The 22,555-nt window shown below is 33.1% G+C and overlaps 1 protein-coding gene and 1 long non-coding RNA gene across 2 annotated transcripts in view; both read left to right on the top strand.

Annotated features, from left to right (window-relative positions):
• Positions 1-8,130, top strand: part of LOC131803827 (probable serine/threonine-protein kinase DDB_G0282963) — a 35,587-nt gene extending 27,457 nt beyond the window's left edge. The window contains exons 7-8 of the mRNA XM_059125548.1: positions 6,294-7,697; positions 7,770-8,130. Coding sequence (XP_058981531.1) covers positions 6,294-7,697; positions 7,770-8,130 — 1,765 coding nt within the window. The remainder of the gene's footprint in view (positions 1-6,293; positions 7,698-7,769) is intronic.
• A 10,241-nt stretch (positions 8,131-18,371) lies between these two features.
• On the top strand, positions 18,372-19,191 carry LOC131803848 (uncharacterized). The gene is made up of 2 exons (XR_009342797.1): positions 18,372-18,626; positions 18,689-19,191. It is a non-coding gene; the product is annotated as an uncharacterized LOC131803848 (long non-coding RNA).
• The last annotated feature ends 3,364 nt before the right edge of the window (positions 19,192-22,555 follow it).

Raw genomic sequence — 22,555 nt, 5'->3', positions numbered from 1 at the left:
AGGCCTCTTGAAAACCTCAAACTTATCCTTTATGTATAAATGTAAAACTTTAAAAAAAAATTGGAAATATTATCTCTTGGAATAAAATACCTTTGACTATGGATAGAAGAGCTTTAGCTGATCTTCTATGGTTTCTTAATTAGATCTCTATGGCCATTTCTATTAACCTAAGGCATCACACAGGTCGAAAACTTCCAAATACGAATAAAAAAAATTTTGAAATGTAGGGACATCTAGGGATGGTAGGATAGATTTCAAAGGTCCTTTTTTGAATTGAAACACCTTACTGGTCTTGAATTGAGAATTGAAGCTCCTTTGGAATTGAAATCCTCAAATTGGTATTTTATGTATAGAAAACCTTTTACATAATTTGAATAGATTATCTCTTGGAATAGAATGCCTTTGATTAGGGATAGAAGATCTTAAGCTGATCTTCTATGGATAGAGGATTCTTAACAGATCTTATATGGACGTTTCTATGTACCTAAGGCTCCCAACAGATCTGAATAGAAAACTTCTACATTCTTCTTCTATGAATAAAATAATTGTAACAGGTATTTTAGGGATGAAAGGGCATGTCTTCTAAAATGTCTTCTCCATAAAAAAGACCACATGAATATCTAACCAAGATACACTCTCGTAAAGGTTTTCTACTGTCTAAAAGGCCTCCTGGAAAGTCTTCTCAACAAAATTTCATTATTTTTGTGTTGTTATTCCACTGTACTAAATTATTAACTACTTCGTTTTTCTTGTTTGGTTTAGTAAAATTTTTCGTAGCTCTTTTATAACATTTTTTATGGCATGTAGCAATTTTCGTTTTCTTTATTTATAGCATTTTCTTGCTTAGTTTTAACTAACAAAATTAAAAAAAAAAAAACATATTTAACCCTAATACTTTGTTAATATTTTACAAAATAAAATAAGCCATCCCTCCCCCTTCCCCTTTCTTAAGCTTTGTACGAAGTCTAATGCAAAAACTTAAATCCTGATGACCTGGTGTTTTGTAGCAACAGAAAAATGCCTATAATTATCACCATCACTACCTACCCCCGCCCCCACCAACCAATAATATTATTAATGAAATCTCCCTCAAAACTATTTTTTTTAAATTGACCCACAAAGCAGCAACTAAATTGTACAAAAAATATAAATTGTGAAAATGTACAAATTATTTAAAAATCAATAAAACCAATAATAATGCACAAATTAATTTTTATATGTATGACTTTTATATACATTATTGAAAATTCTAAAAAAAATATATAAATATTCTATTTAACAAACATTGTTTATTTTGTAAAATAATATTCAATTTATTTATTAGTTTGTATCGAATTTATATAAGTAAAGTAAAAAACCTAGCATCATAACCACTCCTCTATCTGATTTTAATTTTTTTATATATTACTTTTTGTTGTTGTAGCCATCCGAAATTCTGTGTATCCTCTATTATGTTTGTTTTTAATATAACTCACTTTTTACAATAAATGATTTTATGCATGATCAATAAAAACAAAATTCAATTTACAAACCAATGTAAAAAATTTTCCACCCACCCAAAAAAACCTGTTGTATTATTTTTTTTATTATTTTTCTAATGGTTAAGTTGCTCGTGTTTTGTTATCCTTTCCCTCTCCACTTGTTGAATTGATTGCTCTCTGTCTCTTGTCTTGTATACATTTGTTTGTCCAATTTCCGTTGTTGTCGCCTTGTTTGTGAGTGTTTTGTTTATCACCTATTAAAGAAAGAAAAACTATTTTGCGGAAAATTATTTTAATAAATAATTTTAAGGTTTTTTTAAAGGAATCTCCTTTGATTTTTTAAAAGATTAAGTACTTCTTAAGGAATATTGATCCAATCTCTTCATCGGTTCTAAACGGTAACCTATTAAATGTGATTTTTTTTTCAATATTCTATGAAGGACCATCAGATCACTAAATATGGATTATTTAAGAATATTTTGGTAAATACAATCAGACCACTAAATATGAATTTAAAAAAATGATATCAAAGACAATCAAACACTAAATATAGAATTTTTAAGAACATTTTAAGAAGGACCATTAGGCACTAGATATGATTTTTTTACGTTTTCTTAAATCAACATATTAAATTTATATTTTTTCAAGGACCATCAGATCAATAAATGCGGATTTTTAAGAATATTTTTTAAGAACCAACAAAAAACTAAATATTGGGTTTCTAAGAATATTGTTTAAGGACCATCGATACATAAGATCCATAATGTAGATGTTTATACTCTACCCCACATAGTGGTAAGGGTATTATGTCTTAGTGCATTTGTTTGTAAAATGGAGGAGGAAACGAGATAGGGCAATAGTTATTTTTGAGGATCTTCATAGAATCACTTTCTGAGTCGATTTATGCATGTCAGTTCATCCGTCCGCCTGTCCATGTATTCTTGTGAACAAAATGCAGGTCGCATTTATTATCCGACTGAGATGAAATTTTCCAAATTTTGATTAGCCCAAGGACGAACCCTATTGAAATTGGTGAGAATCGGTTCACATTTAAATATAGCTTCCATATATATCGGTCTAGAATGAAGTTCATAAAATTTGGTGAAAATCGGTTTAGATATAGCTATATATCTAAATATCGTAATATGCGCCCCACAAGAATTATATTTGGTTCCAGATATCGGATACATCTCAGAAATACCTCTGCCAAATTGTATCAAGATCGGTTCGGATTTCAATAAAGCTTCCAAATATAACTTCAACCCATTTCGGGTTAATTGTGCACCAAATGATCTGAAATTTGGCATATCTGACTGAATTCAGTCAAGGAAGTATATAAAATTTGATGAAAATCGGTTTATATACATCAAGTGATATTTGGATCAAATATAAGATCATCACATAAATACCTCTGCCAAATTGTATCAAGATCGGTTCAGATTTGTATATAGCTTCCAAATATATCTTTAACCGATTTCGTGCTAATTGTGTACCAAATGACCAATATCAGTTCAAATTACCTGAATTTCGGCACATCCGACCAAATTCAGTCTAGAATGAAATACAGCAAATTTGGAAATCAGATATAGGGTTTTGGGGTTTAAAGTTCCATTACATTCGTTATATGCAATCGACAACAATGACATTTGGTACCAGATATCTTATAGGGTTCGAAAATACCTTTGCCAAATTTAATGAAGATCGAGTAAGATTTGGATATAGCTCCCATATATATCGGAACTCGGCTCCGATATATATATATGTTGTTTAATATAATCTTTGTTGAAGTGATATCATGCACTCTATAGCAACGTTGTTTGGTGTAAAAGATTAAAATGTTTCCGTCAAATTTAGTGAAAATCGATTCAGAATTGGATACGCCTCCTATATATTAGTTCCCTCTGAAACCAAATTATAACTGTTATAAATCCAAATGTTGATAGGTGGTATGATCTACTTCAAAAAAATTCTTTTGTTACAGGAGCTCTACTAAATATGTATAGGAGTGTAGGGTATCATAAAATCAGCCCTGCCCGACTTTTGCCTTTTCCTTACTGGTTTAATCATGGAAAAAATCATAGGACCACTAACCATTGATTTGTATACCCCCTACCTTGGAAAGGAGGGTATATTAAATTTGTCATTTCGTTTGTAACGCCTCTAAATATTCGGCATAAACCCCATAAAGTATATATATTCATGATCAGCACAAAATTCTAAGTCGACTTAAGAATTTTCGTCTGTCTGTCTGCTAAAATCACGATATCAGCTCACATTATTTGACGTAGAGCTTCAAAAATTGACAGAACAATTTGTATTGTGTCTAGGATGGGTGATATTAAAAATGAGATATATCGGTCCACGTTTTCGTATAGCCCCCATATAAGGGTACCTCTCGATATTTGGTATTTTGATGATTTCTGTCACATTTTTTGTTTTCGTGCCTCCGATAGAGGCACAATGCACATATATATGTCGAAGTTTTCGTATAGCCAATGTATAACGGTACCTCTCGATATTCGGCACATATAACGGTTCCTTCGGATATTCGGTATTTTGACGATTTAAGTCACATTTTCTAATAGATTTGTGTGAAATTTGGTATTTGTACTTCCTAATGGGTTCAACAACCGGCATCAGAACATTGTCCATATTGGTCCTAGTCATCATAGTCACATTTACCCACGAAATTATGTCAAATTTCTCGCAATAGATTACAATCGTTGTAGTACAAAAATTTGCTATATAGGCTCCCGAATGAATCCAGATACTTTTGCATACAAATGTTTTTTTTCACCCAATGGTGGAGGGTATTAGAAATTCGGACCGGACGAACTTTATGTCTTTTTACTTGTTTAAGAATAGTTTTTAAAGTACCATCAGACCACTAAATATGGATGTTTTTAACATGAGTTCATGGAAGTTCAAAATTTTTACTATTTTTGGGGAAGGTACCAGAAGGAAAGATTCGATCTCTACCATCTTTATAACAGATCTTGTGTGGATGGAAAATATTGAGATATACCAAATCTGAAGGGAATCATATGTTAATTTCCCGTTTTATGAGCTTCATGGATATTCAAAATGTTGACCCTTGGTGGGGAAAGTACCAGAAGGAGTGGACCGAGATATCCCATCTCCACATCCGATCTAGTGTTAGTAAAAATAATAGGATATGTGAAATATGAAGAGAACCGGGTGCTTATTTCGGATTTTATAATCGTTTTGGTTATTCAAAACTTTGACCCTATGTGGGGGAGGTACCAAAAGGAATACTCCGATCTCTACCATCTTTATAATAGATCTTGTGTTGATGAAAATATTCAGATGTACCAAGTCTCAATATAAACGGATGGTAATTTCGTGTTCTATAGCTTCATAGAGTTCAAAATTTTGACTTTTTAGAGGGACCACCAGAAGGAGTCGACAGATATATCCCATCTTCACAGCAGATCTTGTGTTAGTAGAAATATTTTGTTGGGTGTAGTTTGAATACAATCGGACTCTTACATCACATTTTCTAAGAGTTATAATAACTCAAAATTTTGACCCTTTGTGGGGGAAGTATTTGATGGAGTATACCGATATTGCCCATTTTCCCACCTGGCTTAGCACTGATTCAAATATTAGGATTTGCAAAGTTGAAGTAAAATCGAATAATCCTTTTTTTTCTATAAGGTAAATTATTTTCTTCGAATATTTGGCTTTTTGTGGGAGGTTCCAAAAGGATTGGACTGATATTGCCCATCTCCGAACCCGATCTTAATATTACGAAGTATTATAACGCTCCATTCGAGTGTTATCGAACCAGCCAGACAGACGGGCGAACGTCCATCCCTAGATCGACTCCAAATATCCTGAAACTGATATGCTTCAAAGAGAACTAGGGTCTAAAGCCGTTATTTTTATGACGCGCGTTTTGGCCATTTGATTTATACCCACTGTAGCCATATGTGATTTTTTGGGAAATGAGTTTCCACATCAAAAATATGCACAAAATAGTTTTCGCATCGGTATCAGACAATAAGTTGATCTGTGGAGTCCATTTCATCCCCGTAATAGTTTGCTATCAATTCTACAAAATGTGGACCCCTTTTCTGATTCTGACATAAACTTCCTACCAAATTTCGTGACGATCGGGCAATAATAGTGACGTGAAGGGTAAATGCAAATTAGCATGGACATACTCGGACAACTATATCGACTAAGCTCGTCGTGGACCTTTGATCACCATTTTGAGGTGTTAGAAAATTTTTGCCAAATCAAACTTATCTCAAACTAAAAATTGTTTTAAGTATACCAACAACTCTTAATAAAGGTCTGGTACCTCTATCACATATAATTTATATAGGGGAGTTTTCCCTACTTATATTTTCGTCAAAAAAATATATTTTTCGAACCTCAGGTATTACCTCCACAAAACAAATAACTCGAAGGTATCTGTGTACGTAGATATCGTATTATTTTGTCTAGAACACTTTATCTGGAATGCCATCGTATTTTTTGTATTTTCCGCAAAATAGTTTACGTTTAAACCCCACACTCAAATAGTTCCCGTAACTCTTAGTGTTATTCCTCCTTCTTCAATTCCATTTGAATGAAAATCTGGTGAGAAAAATTACAACATAAAAACTTTTCTTTTTTCTCTCTCTTTTTTATAACTCTTTTTCTTCTTGAATCTTTTTTCTATGGTGAATAAAACACTATTATGGCTATGGATTTCTACAACAAAAAAATTAAACTTTGGTGATCTGCTCTACTAATCCCTGCAACAACATCCAAAATTGGTGGCCATCAATTTTTTCACAATAGAATGGGTCTAATGCATTTACGCAAAGCCGAACAGCAACAAATCACCCACAGCAATGTCACTGCCGCCAATAACAACAACAACAATAATAATAACAATAACAACAACAATACAACAACTAGTCTCAGCAAACAAACGAAAACCTATCAAAATACCCTCATCAGTTCAGCAACGTCCAATAATAATAGTGGTGGTGGTGCTGGTGGTACTGGAGCTGGAATTGAAAGCAAAATTCCCATTGTAAGGGCCACAGCAGCTTTATTAGATTTAAATCCGGTGGTTGGAACAGCTGTTTCGGGTATGGTGGGGTCTTGTGCCACAATACCACCTTCTCGGAGTTCTAATCGTTTATCAAGTTTGGTGCATCCCGGAGGAGGTGGTGGCACAAGTGGCAGCTCCACTCACCACATGACCTTGAGGGGCCGCTCACGTTTACGTTATCATCATCGCCATAATGATGGAGGTGGTGGTGGTCAACCACCTCCTCCCTGTACCATAACAACGGCTCGTTATTATCGCGATGTTTCAGCCTTGCCTCAGGCTTTGGGTGGCGGCAGTGGCAGTGGCATTGCAGGTGGTTTGACGACACGTTCATCATCGGCCAATTTGGATTTCAATTCGAATCCAGTTGGTGGCACCCTTGAAGAGGCCGGCAGCAACATGAACATTAACAACAACAACAGAAACAATAACATCCAATCCAATAGTTGTAGTAGTAGTAGTTGTAGTAAGCTAGAAGAACGTCTTGGCCACATGGCCAACAACAGCAATAGAAAATCGCCGCCAATCTCATCCTCCTCCTCCAATTCATGTACAGCTACCTCAGTTTCGGCCAATCATTCAAATTCCTCCTCAGATGCAGAAACCCTCAAGTCCACAACCAACAATAACAACAATTCAAATCTCACAAGCCATTCGAACAATAACAACAACAACAACAATAATAGCAACAACAACCACAGTAATGTCCCCATTGATAATAATTTTATGCCAAACACACAATTAAACACAAATTTCTCTACATCTAATTTTTCTAACATCATCCATTTCAATGTTCCCCCTACCACCACCTCCTCCTCGCCCTCTCCCTCCCTTGATAATGACATTTCCCTGGCCATATCCAACCATACACCACCTCCATTACCTACAACAACCTTTTTAACCTCATCATCGTCATCATCTCCCTCACCGTCTCATCATAATTTAGATACAAATCGTCTTAGTCGAAATTCGCAAAGGTCCTCCATGGGTGTAGGCTCTTCATCATCGCACATACCCTCCTCATGCAGTGGCAGTGGTCAATATGCAGGACTACCATACGGCAGCGGCGGTGGCGGCGGCAGTAACATTAAACGCAACAAACGTTCCTTGAGCAGTACTCGCATCGAAAAGGACAAATGTGATGAGTACAACAACAAATTACTAAGGAAAACCAGTAGCAACAACAACAATCAAACAACGTCCAATAACAACAACAGCTCAGCAGCTGCTGCTACCTCATCGGCCAGCATATCGGCGGCAACAACAGCAGCCGCCTCCTCATCCTCAGCGTCCAGCAGTACTTCCACCCTAACCGGTGGTGGCAATTTTCGTTCCCGTTATCTGCGACACACCACCTCCGGCCATTTGGTGGAGTCCTCAACTGCTTCCTCGACATCGTCGGCATCTACATCGGGTATACCCACACCCACTAGTCAAGGTATGTATGTGCCACGTGGCAAATATAGCTCTTCGGTGCTGGCCAATCCAAACAGCGGCCACAACCACAGCACTGAACGTGACCAGCAGCAGCAACAGCAGCGTTTGTCCCTGAAGCTGCGCAAAAAAATAAGTTACTAGAATTTGGGGTATTTACCTATTCGTAGGTATAACAAAGGGAAACGACGTCGAAGAAGAGATTTATTATTTGAAACTTAAACAATTTTTTATTTCCTAATTTTTTCCCTTAAAATTTTATATTCCAATTTTATTTTTTTAAGTAGTACTTGCCCTTCCTTGTCCTAATTTTTTTAATTGTTATCATCAATGATTGTTAAATATTAGAAAAAAATATTTTTATAAAATTGAAAAGTGGTGGAAGATATATTTTTAGAATTTAAATGCTATATTGCCACCGGCTATGTGAAGTGGTTCCAAGAGGTATAATTGGGGTTTTAAACAATATTTGTTATTATTTTTTAATGTTTTATTCTTTTTTTCTTCTTATAGAGAACTAGGATACCGATGAAATTTAGAAGAAAGCTTAATTAACTTCACTGGGGAGATAGACCGTTTGAATTTCCCTCATAAAGATAGAGTGCTACCGAATTTTTTAGTTATAATACGACAAGTTTTTTGTAATGTTTTTTTGTACTGATGCCTCGCCTTTAATCCCTAATGTTTAAAGGTGGACGATCATTGAAAGGTCTTTTAAAAATGAGAAAAAAAATTTGGTGGCCCTTCAAATTTTTGCCATTGAATTTAAGAAGACCTTTGGTAGATTTAAAAAAAAAAAAACATTTTATTAAAAAACTAACAAGAATTCGATTAAGTCTTCTAGTCTACTGTCTATAGAAGATCTCTGTTAAGTTACAGTACAGCAACATATAAAAGACGTAGAAGACTTAATAGTTTTTCTTATGTTAATGATCTCCTAATGAAGGCAGGTCTTCCAAGGCAAATATTATTAAGTTTTCCCACATGTAAAAGACCTCTCGAAAATGTCCAATTGATGGAAGACCCTCCACAGATAGAATGCCCTTTCGAAGGTCATCTGTGGAAGAAGACCTACCTAAGATCGCACTAGAAAATTTTGTAAAAAAAGCTAGCAGGAACTTGATAAAGTCTTCTGGTCTCCTGCCCACTGGAGATTGTCTCTTAGAGGGTCCATTTACATTAAATGCCTACACAAATTACCAACAGATAAGTGGTCAGGGTATTTTGTCTTTCTGCATTTGTTTGTTAAAGTCAAAAGGTAACAAGATAGTTCCTTTTGGATGATTTGCATAGAATTACATTCTGAGTCGATTTATGCATGTCCGTCCCATAGTTCCTTTTGGTTGATCTGCATAGAATCACATTCTGAGTCGATTTATGCATGTCCGTCTGTCTGTCCGTCCGTCTAACCAAGTATTTTAGTAAACAATGTACCGATCCCGATCCCAATGAAATTTTGCACAAATCATTTGTTTGACCCAAGGACGAACCCTATTTAAATTGGAGATAATCGGTAAAAATGTAGATATACCTCCCATATACATCTGCGTCCTGTTTGCCTTGTATTGTGCACTTTCTTTACGGGTTTTCATATAAGGAATTCTATAGGTGTTCTATTTACCAAAGAGGAGATTTACAGTGTCTTCTATAGATGGCAGAAATTCCAAAGGTCTCTTAAAAATAGAAGACCTTCAAAAGGGATTTTTAAGACAAAATGAAAATTCTTAAAATAGTACCACAGAGGCGAAATGGAGAAATATTTTTGTTTTAATTTAAACCGATGACCCTACTACTGAATTTTAACCATTGAACCTCTATGGTTAGTACTTTATTGTTCATAACTATCCCCTGAAGTAGATTCATTTCCCCCAACTTTGCATAATTTTCTAATAGTTAAACTTCATTTGAGGCTCATAATTTACAAGCATATGATGGATATACAACATGACGCTGTGTTTTCTTAAGGTCAGCGAGCGTTTTCTTAAGTTTCGAGACCAACCAACAAAATTATATATTTTTAACGCCAGTATTGCCGGCGACATTTTTTAATATTACTGTTTGATGTCTCACTTAGAAAAGTGTTGGGTAGCACCCTATATCCCCCATGCTTGTTCATGAGAATCTTATAATTTGAAAGTCTTATTCTTAGTCTATCAAAAATCAATGGGTTCATCCTTTTGGACATTATTGGAATTGCCAAGAACTGGTAGGAAATTATAAAAAATTACCTTTTATTTAATTGCATGCGTATATTATATTTTATTAATTTAATGATCTCATTATAAATTATTTTTGAATTTATTGAAATATGTTTCAATACTTCCTAAGACTGAAAAAAAATGGAAATTGAGCCTAAATTATGGAATAGATAGGTCCCCTTTTTTTAAATTATGATGTAGTGGAGTCCGACGGAATTTCGGTGTCACTTTCACAACTATTTCACAAGCTAGCTTTCGTAAAATTGAACGATTAGCTATATTTTTAGATGGATGGTTTTTCACTCCGTCAGTTTTCTTTTAGGTAATGATGACACAAGCATGATGTAAATTTAGATTTGTGCAATATTTTGTTTTTTAACATATATATCATGTTTTAAACACATTTTTAAATCTGAGTAGAACTACATAGTCAAGTTTATCAAAGGATATACATTTCATGTAGTATTTCCCAATTCTAAAACTATATACTTATATAGCATTTATAATTTACAGGGCTGATGGCCCATTGGAAAACGTTTTTTTTTTCTCACAGGCATTTCGTCATCCAAGCGTGGGACTACTTTTAGTGTCCATTGAAAAAATACTTTATTTAAAAAGCTGTCTTTTTGTTTGATGTTTCTAATCGAATCCAATTCTTGAAGGTGTAGAGCAAGGAGCAGAATAATTGTAGTCTGGAGAAGTATTACATGTTAATTATGCTTATAGAGTGCTCCTTCTTGTATACATATATGTATTTTTTTCAAATTATTTACAGATATATAGATTGAATTGCCTTTACATATCCTCTATAGACGAAGATACACCTTAGAAGTCTTAATAAAATAGTTTTAGATGACGATGTCGTGTGACTCAGATTCACAGCATGTTGCCTCATTATACCCTACACCACATAGTGGTAAGGGCATTATGTTTTTGTACATTTGTTTGTAACATGGAGAAGGAAGCGAGATAGACCCATATTTACTTTGGAGGATCTACATAGAATAACTTTCTGAGTTAATTTAAATTAGTCCATCCGTCCATGTATTCTTGTGAACAAAATGAAGGTCGGATTTATTATCAGATTGAGAAGAAATTTTGCAAACAGCATTTTTTGGTCCACCCTATTGAAATTAGTGATAATCGGGTCAGATTTAGATATAGCTCCCATATATCTTCAACCGATTTCGAGTTAATTGTGTACCAAATGGTTAACATTAGTCCAAATGACCTGTATTTTGGTACATCCCAGCGAATTCAGTCTAGAAGCAAATTAATCAAATTCGGAGAAAATCGGTTCAAATATAGCTATAGCTCCAATATATGTATTTCATTCGGTTTGGAGTCGCTCGCATTCGTAATATGCGCTCCAGAAGAATGATATTTGGTACCGTACATCAGATACTGTTCGAAAATATCTCTGTCAAATTTTATCGAGATCGGTTCAGATTTGGATATAGCTCCCATATATATCTTTATCCGATATCAGGTTTATTGCGCACAAAATGGCTAATATCAGCCCAAATGGACTGAATTTTGGTACATCCGACCGAATTCAGCCTAGAAGCAAGTAAATCAAATTTTGTGTAAATCGGTTCAGATAAAGCTATAGCTACCATATATATATATTTCCTCACATGCGTAATATTCGCACCAGAAGAATGATAATTGGTACCGGACATCAGATACTGCTCGAAAATACCAGATCGGTTCAGATTTGGATATAGCTCCCATATCTTCATCCGATTTCGGGTTAATTGTGCACCAAATTGCCAATATCAGTCCAAATGACCTGAGGTTTGGTAGATCCGACCGGTTACAAATTTGGTACCAGATATCTTATAAAGCTCGGAAACACCTTTGCAAAATTTTATCGAGAACGACTAAGATTTGGATATAGCTCACATAATCCGATTTCAGGTTTATTGTGCAAATAATGTTAATATCAGCCCAAATGGAGTGAATTTCGGGACGTACGTTTCCATTTTGTGCAACTTGGCTCCGATATATATATTTTTTTAAAATAATCCTTTTCCAAGTAATATCATGCACTCTATAGCAAACTATAACTGCTCTAGAGGCAAATGTTGATGATCTACTTGAAATAAATTCTTTTGTTACGGGAGCTCTACTAAATATGCATAGTGGTGTAGGGTATCATATTGTCGGTCCCGCCCGACTTTTTACTTTTCCTTACTGGTTTTCAATGGTGATTGATTTCTCATTCTCTTTCCAGTCTAATATCGCTACAGATTTATGACCTCATTGTTGGATGAGATCCTTCAATTTGCTCCAGCTTCAAACTTTTTGCGTCGAATATTTTCTGAAATCACTATAACTCTTATAATACTTGAGTAATAGACTGATATCTATATCCTTTCTACATCTCTAAAACATATTAAAGCAACGACGATATTTGTTTATATTACTTTTAATGTGCAATTAAGAGTAAATAATAAGCAGACAATTAAAAGAGATTTTCTTTTTTTTTATAAAATTTTCTTCAACCATCCATCCAAACATCTTATATAGATAAGTATTTTCAAATCTTGTAACAGATGGAAATATTGCTTCTAGTATTGGTTTCATATAAAACTATGCTAAGAGCCCGGTGTTCGCTTAGAAATTTTAGTGAGAATTCGAATTTAATTGTACCCCTAACAGAGGTCAAAGTTAACATTGTGAAATAAATTTTTTGAAATTAACTAAATTGAACCGTTTTTAAATCCCAACAATCATTGATGATATGCAATTTTCTATAAAAAATGATTTGATTTTAAAAATATTATTTAAATTATTTACGATTATTGAAATAAACAACCTTTAGTCTCTTAATTGTCCCCCTTTATAACAGATTCAAATATATATTCTAAAACTTAAGTGCAAATATTAACAAAAACAATGCGAATGAAATGAAATGAAAAAACAAAAACATTATCTTGTTTCTTATGAATTTTTTTACTTGTAAAACAAAACAATTTTTTACTAGAATAAATATTTAACTAAAATTATTATGAACAACAAAATAGAAAATATTATGGATTAAAATTAAGAAAATGAATGAAAAACCCTAATATCTAACTAAAAATCAAATAATATTAAGTATTAAAAAAAACATATATGTACCTTGATTTCAAAATCAAATATTATATGAGAAAACAAAAAACAAAGGTTTATAAAGTTTTAATTATTTCTTAAAATATTTTTATACAACAAAAAAAAACATCGTCATCGACAACAAAAGCAAAAAAACAACATCATCATAATCATTGTGTGCATTATTTTTCCAAGAAAAGAAAAAATCAAATTATTAAAACTCTTCCCTTTTTTTGTTTGTTTTTTTTTAAGATATTTTGTTGATTGTTATTTCTGCTAGGAATAAAAATATATACATACATAAAATAAATATAATGTATATAATCATATTTTTATAATTTTTTTAGTGATCTGTAAATATGATTTACCTACCCCTTCTTTTGAAACCTTTTAGTATGTAATCCGTTTTTTTTATTAAAATGTTTTATAGATTTAAAAATTAAAAATAAATCACAATGTAATATGCCTTAAATTGTACAAAGAATATAGAACAAATATTATCGCGTACCATGTCGTTTTTCTATTAACAAATATTATAAATTATTATCAAACTAACAACAGCAACAGCATTAAAAAAAATTAATGTTAAGAACATTTCTAAATAAAAAAATATCAACAAAAAAATAAATCTATAAACTGAAATACTGAAATATCCATAATGAATTAAAAAAAGCCATTAATAATATATTGCTTGAAACTGTAAACTGTATGCATGCATGGTACATAATTAAATACCTTAAAAATAAAAACTTGTTAAGTTTTTCCTTCTTCTTTGTTATAAACAAATTTGTTTGTAAACCAATTATTTTATGTCCAATGATTTATAAAATTTATATTTGAATTTATTTTTAATATTTTTTTTTACACTCAATACTTTTATGACATTCTTGGAAAATGGTTGGAAAATGTCCAGAAAATATAATTCATTTCTTATGAACAGCTTATTTAAAGTCTGCCTACACTTCCATCCAATAGCAAGTCTGAGGAAAAAGGTTCATGATCCCATTTTCACCTACTTGGCGGTTCTTTTAGAAGTCTTTTGGTCCAAGTCAAAGCTACAATTATAAACAGTTTGAGCATAAGCCTAATTTTTATATATCAGATTTTAGAAAACTTTTTATTTACAATTGTGACCATATTTTAAGATTACAATTTTACAAGAGAATTCTGCCAAAGAAATATCATTGAAACCATTAAAGACAAATACATCTAAAACGAATCGAAATTAAACCTTCACACCTTCTACCTTTCATCAGGTCTTCTTATAAAGGTAACATTTTTTAATAATTTCCCTATACAGAACTTTTACCACAGAATATTTGTTAAAAATTTATAGATTAAAGATCTTCGACAGATCCATCTTTTATATTATATCCATACATAGCATAACTTTCCCCATACTTCTACAGAAAGAGGATTTTAAAATGTTTCCTATTATTTTAAAGTGTTTCCTATTTGGATTTTAAAATGTTTCCTATTAGTTTTTTTACAGGTCGTCTATGAAGCAAGACCTTCTACAGGTTTTTGTTAGTGATAAGACTTCAATAGAACACGTTTTGTCATAGATAGTCCTCCGTAGATAGAAGCGTTTTTTATACCCTCCAACATACATAGTATGGAGGGCATATTAAGTTCGTCATTCCGTTTGTAACTCATCGAAATAATAATTTTAGGCATAACAATGTATATATATTCTTGGTTAGCTTAAAATTCTAAGACTATTTAGCCCTGTCCGTCCATAGGTCTGTTGAAATCACGCTAGAGTCAAAACGAATAAAGATAGGAAGCTGAAATTTTGCATAAATCAGTATTTTGTCTTCAGGCAGATCAAGTTCGAAGATGGACTGTATAAGTCCACGATATCGTATGGCCGCCATATAACGGTACCTCCCTATATTCGGTGTTTTGATGACTTTAGCTACATTTTTCAATGAAATTGGCTGAAAATCCGCATAAGGAGTTCTCTCTGAGTACTTTACTACCTGGAAGAGTGCTATCTAGGTCCACGATATCGTATAGCCTCCATATAACGATACCCCCAAATATTTGTTATTTTGATGATTGTTCCCAAATTTTTCAATGAAATTGTCTGAAAATCCACAAAAGGTGTTCCTTCCGAGTACTTTACCCTTGGAAGAGTATTGTCTATATATGCCCACGATATCGTATGTTATATGAGGGATATAACGGTACCTCCCTATATTCTCTATTTTGCTGACTTTCGCTACATTTTTTAATGGAATTGTCTAAAAATCTATACTAGCAGTTCCTTCCAAGCACTTTACCCCCTGGAAGAGAAAGGTTTTTATAGATCCACGATATCGTATAGCCTACATACAACGGTACGCCCCCGACATTCGGTATTTTGAAATTTCGTATTTAGGGTCCGTAATGGGAACTACAGTCTATGCCAGAAAATTGTCTATGAAGGTCCAGTTCTTCGTATAGGTCGCATATATCAGTACCTCCCTATATTCGGTATTTTGACAATTTAATGTACAATATTTTACGAAATTGCTTGATATTTCGTATTTGAAGTTCCTAATAGATATTACAGCCTGTACCGGAAAATTGTCTATGAAGGTCTTCGTATGGCCCCGATATAACGGTACCTCCCTATATTCGTCATTTTTTCCAATTTAAGGTACTAATATCACCGGAATTGTTTTAAATTTCGAATTTGAAGTTCTTAATAGCTCCGATATGACGGTACCTCCCTATAATCGTTATTTTGATGTTTTTAACTACATTATTCTTTTCAAATTTCGTATTTGAATATCGTAATGACCAAAGTTGCCGTCGACCTGTAGACGTCTTCGTCCAGACCTCAATATAACGGCAATATTCGAAACTTCTAAGATTCTAACAGAATTTTTAACGGTTTTGATTTTATTCATTTATTTATTTATTTTTATTTTTTTTTTTTTTTGAAAATTTCCAAACTCTTTCGAAATGGTGAAGGGTATTCAAACTGCTTTTTTACTTGTCATGGATCTATTATTGTGAGAAGATCTTCTATAGATAAATCGATATATAGGTGTAAAAATGAGAAAAAAACAACTTTTGCTCAGTTCCTATGAATTAAAAATATTGTTGGGATTATCCATATATAAAATTAGACGACTGTCTATATGTAGAAGACTTTGGCAGGTCTTCCACTAAAGGAGAATATTCCTGCAGAGAAAAAATTCATAGAAAAATTACTTTTTACCTACCGGTAATCTGTAGGAAGAATTACTTTAACCACCTATGGAAACCTTTTACGTGAACTAGTCTGCATATTTTTTAAACTTGGCTCGATTTTAAATCACATTTCTTGTTTTCAAATAATGTAAAGTATAGTTTTAAGGTTTTAAATTAAGTTTTACTAACTCAATTACTCAAACTGTTACAAAAGATTCGTTATTTAAACAATTCAAACTCTAAAATTTTTAAAAATTACTAAAATATATATATATTTTTTTTAATTTATTTGTTTCAATTTTAAATATCTAAAAAAAGTTTTAAAAATTACTAAAATATATGAAAAAAAAAATATATATATTTTATATCTCTAAGCTAAAAATAGTCTGATACTAATTGATAATATGGAAATCGTATTTTGTGATTTTCCATAAATAAAATTTTTTTTTATGAACTTTGCATGCTAGTTAAAACAAAATTAAACATTTTCAATTCTTTTTAATAATTTTATAAATCATTGGACATAACTATTTTGTTTCCATTTTCCCTTTTTTTAAACATTTTCAAACTTGTTATACACTGCATTACTCTATTTATAAATATTTGCCTAAGCCAAGCAAACATTGTTAGGTCCATCATCGTATGTATTATGCATTATTTATGGAAATTTTGTAGTAAAATCAATTTATATAAATGCAAAAAAAAATCTACATTGAATTATGCATTATAATGTCATTATATACAATAACATACATATTTATATACTGTGTAAATTAATTATATAGCCTAAATATTTAAGAAGATAAACAATTTAGCGAATAGATATTATTACAACTAACTAAAAAACAAAATGCATACATACATACATATATTGAGTACATACACATATTACTTCAGAAAATTGATAACCAACCTCTCTCCCTCTCCTCTCTCTCTCGTATATTATAAATCGTCTAAAACATATATACATATATTTGAACATTTGAAATAATAACTGAAACGTTGAAAGAATATATATAAATAAATAAAAATGCAAAAAAATATGAAATTAAATAATTGTTTTTTAATAGCTGAATACTATACCGTATTTACGTGTCGTTTAGAATTTAATAATTAATAATTGCATTTTTCGAATATCGTCTACTCCAAGTCATCTGTTAAGAAATCTTAAATTTGAAATAATATGCATTTAAAAAATGTTTTGAATTAATGAAAAATTATGTAAATGAACTGACATGTAAACATGGTATAATTGATCTCAAAATAATTAATGCAGAGGATAAGTATTATACACAATTTTTATTATATAGGTTGTATAATATACTATATGCTATGAGCGAAATTAAACAATTTAGAAAAAAGGAAAATGCAAATTTTTATAACAACTGTAATTCTTATAAAGTTTTTTTTTATGAAAGTTTGTATAACCTCGAAATATTTGTCTGAGATCCCGCAACAACCCTAAACCTCCCAAATTTTTATGATACATGCCTCATATAGCGACACCCATGGTCGAATTAAGAAGTTACCTTTTGCAAACATATTTGTATTATATTCTTTTATACCCTACACCACATGGTGGTCCGGATATTATATCTTTGTGCATTTGTTTGTAACAGGCAAAAGGAAGCGAGATAGACCCATAGTTCCTTTTGATGATCTGCATAGAATCACATTCTGAGTCGATTTATGCTTGTCCGTCTGTCCATGTAGATTTGTAAAAGATGGACAGGTCGCATTTATTGCCCGATCCAGATGAAATTTTGTACAATTAATTTCTTTGACCCAATGACAAACCCTATTTAAATTGAAGATAATCAGGCATGTCACAGAAATTTTACGAAATCGATTTATTTCACCTTTTCCAAATCGTTACGATTTGCTTTTGCTTCTTCAGCACTGGTACGTTTTGACTAATCCGGAAAAAAAATCATTTCACATTTTTGAAATAAAAATATGGTAACTCCATGAAAAAAAAGTCGTAAACAAATTATTGACAATTAAAAAAGGAGTTTAAATTGTTTTTTATAATATAAACACCAAAAGTAAAAATGCCAGGGGCTTCAATACTTGCTGATGAAGAAATAAATCAGCGGTCTACTGAAAAATTCGTCGCCGGACATTGAGGAACGCATCAGATCCTTTATCTCACTCAAATGCAGAGTAAGGCTCCACCAGCAATGAGTTATTTTCAAATTTATTTTAATAATAATTTATTTCTACAGATTTATAACTTATTATCGGCTAAATAAAGAAGCTTTTGTTTTAGTTTTGGAAAAAATTTCTCCCCACCTCAAACGTTCCAATATACCGGCTATTATCCAGCTTGCAACAACGCTTAGGTTTTTGGCTACGGGTGCATTTCAAGGAGTTGTAGGTAGAGATGTGGAGCTAAGCCTTGGGAGAAGTACAGTTTCTACAATTATGTGGAGAGTTATTAAGGCAATTGAAGCTGAAATTTGTCCACATTGGATCAAATTAAGAATGTCTTCCGAAGAAAAAAGATAGTCGAAATTGTACTTTTTTGAAAATTATGAAATTCCAGGAATTGTAGGATGCATTGACGGAACTCACGTTAGAATGGTTAAACCTTCCGAAGACGAATCCCTTTTTTATAATAGAAAAGGGACATTGCTTTTTGGTCTGTCAGTTGTACATTTCTACACCTTCTTCTTCAACACATATGGCAATAATTCAACAATACAAGTCTGCCGTTCATTTCTGCATATTTTTTTGCGTTTTCATCATGGATTAGAAAAATAATAGATTTTTTGTGAAATAAATTCCAAAAACAAGTTCATTCTAAGAGAATTTGGTTAATACAATATTTTCTGTTAAATGTATGTGTCTTCTGTTAATTTTTTACATTAAAATCACTAAACATTTCAATTTCACCCTGCTTTTTGAAAGTGATATCAAAACGCAAAATTTTTGCGTTTTCCGTTTTTTAGAGAAGCTAAAACCGTTTTCGTTTTCACTCTTGAACGATTTTACATTCTGTGACATGCCTGAATAGGTCAAAATTTATGATGTAGCTCCCATATATATCTTCGTCCGATTTACCTTTTATTGTACACCAAGCGTGTAATGTCAGCCCAAATAGTATTGAATATACGACCAAACTAAGCCCGGAAATAAGAATGCCATATTTGATCGAAATCGGAACAGATATAGCTATAACTCTCATACACAGGGTGAGATAAAAAAATCAACAAAGTCGAACGCCATAATTTTTACATTTTTTTTTTAAATTTTATTGAATGAAAGCAAAACATGTCGGAAATTGCATCACATTTTAGAATAAGTTTATATTTGTTCGAATTGGTCACCTCCGGCACAAATTATGACCTTCAAACGGCCAATGAAACCGTCACATGCTGCCCCAATGGTGCTCTGCGGTATTTTGGACCATTCCTGGGGAAGAACTTACTTGAGGTGATTGACACTTTGGTATTTTTTAGTGCCAACCATGCTTCCAAAATACACCAGACACAATAGTCCAACGGATTGGTATCCGGAGATTTTGGTGGCCATTGTGCTCTGGAAATGAAGCGAGGAACCTCATTTTTGTAACCATTCTTGGGTGGCTGAGTCCTGTGGAATATCCAAGGTCTGCGGCCAAAATGTTAGCATGCCCATGGCTTTAATACACCCTTCGGAATATTTTCGTGAAAATATTCGGCATTTATTCTAATGTCACGGTCGATTAATACGAGCGGAGAGCGACCATCGGCTGTTATGGCGGCCCACAAAATCACCATGGCCGGCGCTTGGGTTCTGGTGGCCGACCGAAGGTGCACATTTTCAGCTGACCTTTTGGGCAAGTAAACACGATCAATTTGTTTGTTTACAAACTGCTGGACAACGAATGTTTTCTCATCGGAGAAACTCAAATTCGGCAGATCACTACTTTCGGCCAAGCAAATCTTTAGCTCTTTTGAGTCTATTTTCTATCTGTTGCGGTGTAAGTCCTTGCACTTTTTGGAATTTCAATGGTTTTACCCCGAGCTCATTTTTCAAAATTTGCCGAATGGAATATTACGACATGTTCAGCTCATGAGCGATTTTTCATCCACTGCTATGCGGGTTTCGATCAAGTCGCTTCTTTACATTTCGAACCATTTCTGCTGATGTTGCTGTTTTCTTCCGTCCACTTCCTTGACGTCGGGCAACGCTACCAGTATCACGGTAACGAGCGATGGTACGAGACACAAAAGATTTATTCACATTTAAATGCTGCAGAGCTCTAACGATAGCCACTTGTGGTTTTTCAGCCAAATATAAAGAAATCACACTATCACGCTTATATTCCATCACGAATAACATTTTTTCTGGAAAATTCTCACCAAGATGCTTTTGTACGCTTGTGAACAATATATTGAGCTGTCACTGGAATAATTTTAACAGCCATCGGACGAGTGGCTTAGAAATGACAGCAGTCTGAAGTTGGTTGCAGTTTATTCATCTCACCCTAAATATCCGATGGTGTAGAGAGGTTATTCAATAACAAATTATTAATTATTTTCAAAAGTTTTACAGAATATGATCAGCAGCCAAGAACGCGAGCTTTTAAAACTGCCCATGTTATCAACTCTAAATATACTAGGTGATGAAATAGGGGTATTAAATCCAAGTGACCAACTTGAAAAACAAAAATACAGACATGAATTTTCGATTGTTTTTTATGCTTTACTTCGAAAAAAAAAAAATACTTAAAACAAATATCTTCGATTTTTTTTTCAAAAATTGACTACTGTGCTGGCTTTTTTGTCTTTTTTTAAGAAAATAACTTTTTTGTGTCACTTTTTGAAATTTTTTGGCGGTAACACTGTGACTGATTGTGAGAGTAGAGAAAATTAGGCTAATTGAAGGCACCCTTGCCTTTGCTTGGCCCTGCTTTAAACAGATCAAAATTTTTCTGATTACCTAAGTAAATCCTTAACATTGCAATTGAAACCAAATGACCAATTTTACTACAAAAATGTCTTATGTAGAATGCAGGACCTCGGGACCAAGAAATCTTCACTAACAGGTTAGGCAAATAAATTAATTTTTTGTAACAACCATAAACAGGAAATAATTAATTAGATCAGACATAATTAGGGCCGCATAATTCTGCAATGAAAATATTATTGCGAAAATATTCTGGAGGGTATATTAAAGCCTTGGGCATGCAAACATTTTAGCCGCAGACCTTGGACAGTCCAACAGGACTCAGCACCATCGCACTCAGCATGCGCCAACAAAGAATGCTTACAAAATGAGGTCCCTCGCTTCATTTCCAGCGCACAATGGCCACCAATATTAATCCGTTGGACTATTGTGTCTGGAGTACTTTGTAAAGCAAGGTTGGCACTAAAAAATACCAAAGTGTCGATTACCTCAAGCAAGCGCTTCACCGAGAATGTGCCAAAATACCGCAGAGCAACATTCGGGCAGCGTGGGACAGTTTTATTGGCCGTTTGAAGGTCACAGTTAGTGCCAAATGTGACTAATTCGAACAAATCTAAACTTATTCTAAAATTTGCAAAGACAGTAAGTCTTTCATTGGGCGACGCCTGTGTTATTTTTGCATTTGTTTCTTTCTAACGCGTACAGTGCAAAAGCAAACATTTTCATTCCACTGATGTTTCATTGGTTGTTATGAAATTACACATACATACGTACGCAAATGCAATTTTGTTGTGATGGTATGTGTGTGTGAGCACGCATCACTGTCATAGATAGGCCAATCGCAATTGATCACAGGAATGTTAACTTGTTAAATTGCTAATTACTTCTTACTACTTCTGTTCTCCTGTTCAATTTTTGAATTCGTCGTTGGCCGATCTGACATTTTTGATGTGCAGATAGGTAGGTGGTAAGTATATTAAGATAGATAACGAATATCGTATGATGTTACTTACTTATTACAGCAATATAGCCGCTATTATATGTAATAGGCGTAGCGAATTACAAAATACATCACAATAAACAGAACACCATTCAATAATCCTTTACACCTAATAATAGTGCGCTAAGACTGCTTACATAATTGTTGTAGGCAGCGGAAGTAAATTAGCCAGTAAATTAAAAATAGGAAAGATTTAATT

The sequence above is a fragment of the Musca domestica genome, unplaced genomic scaffold, assembly GCF_030504385.1.
Source record: "Musca domestica strain aabys unplaced genomic scaffold, Musca_domestica.polishedcontigs.V.1.1 34, whole genome shotgun sequence".
Lineage (NCBI taxonomy): Eukaryota > Metazoa > Arthropoda > Insecta > Diptera > Muscidae > Musca > Musca domestica.
Note: the sequence above shows the minus strand (reverse complement) of the source record. Positions and strands in the feature narration are given on the sequence as shown.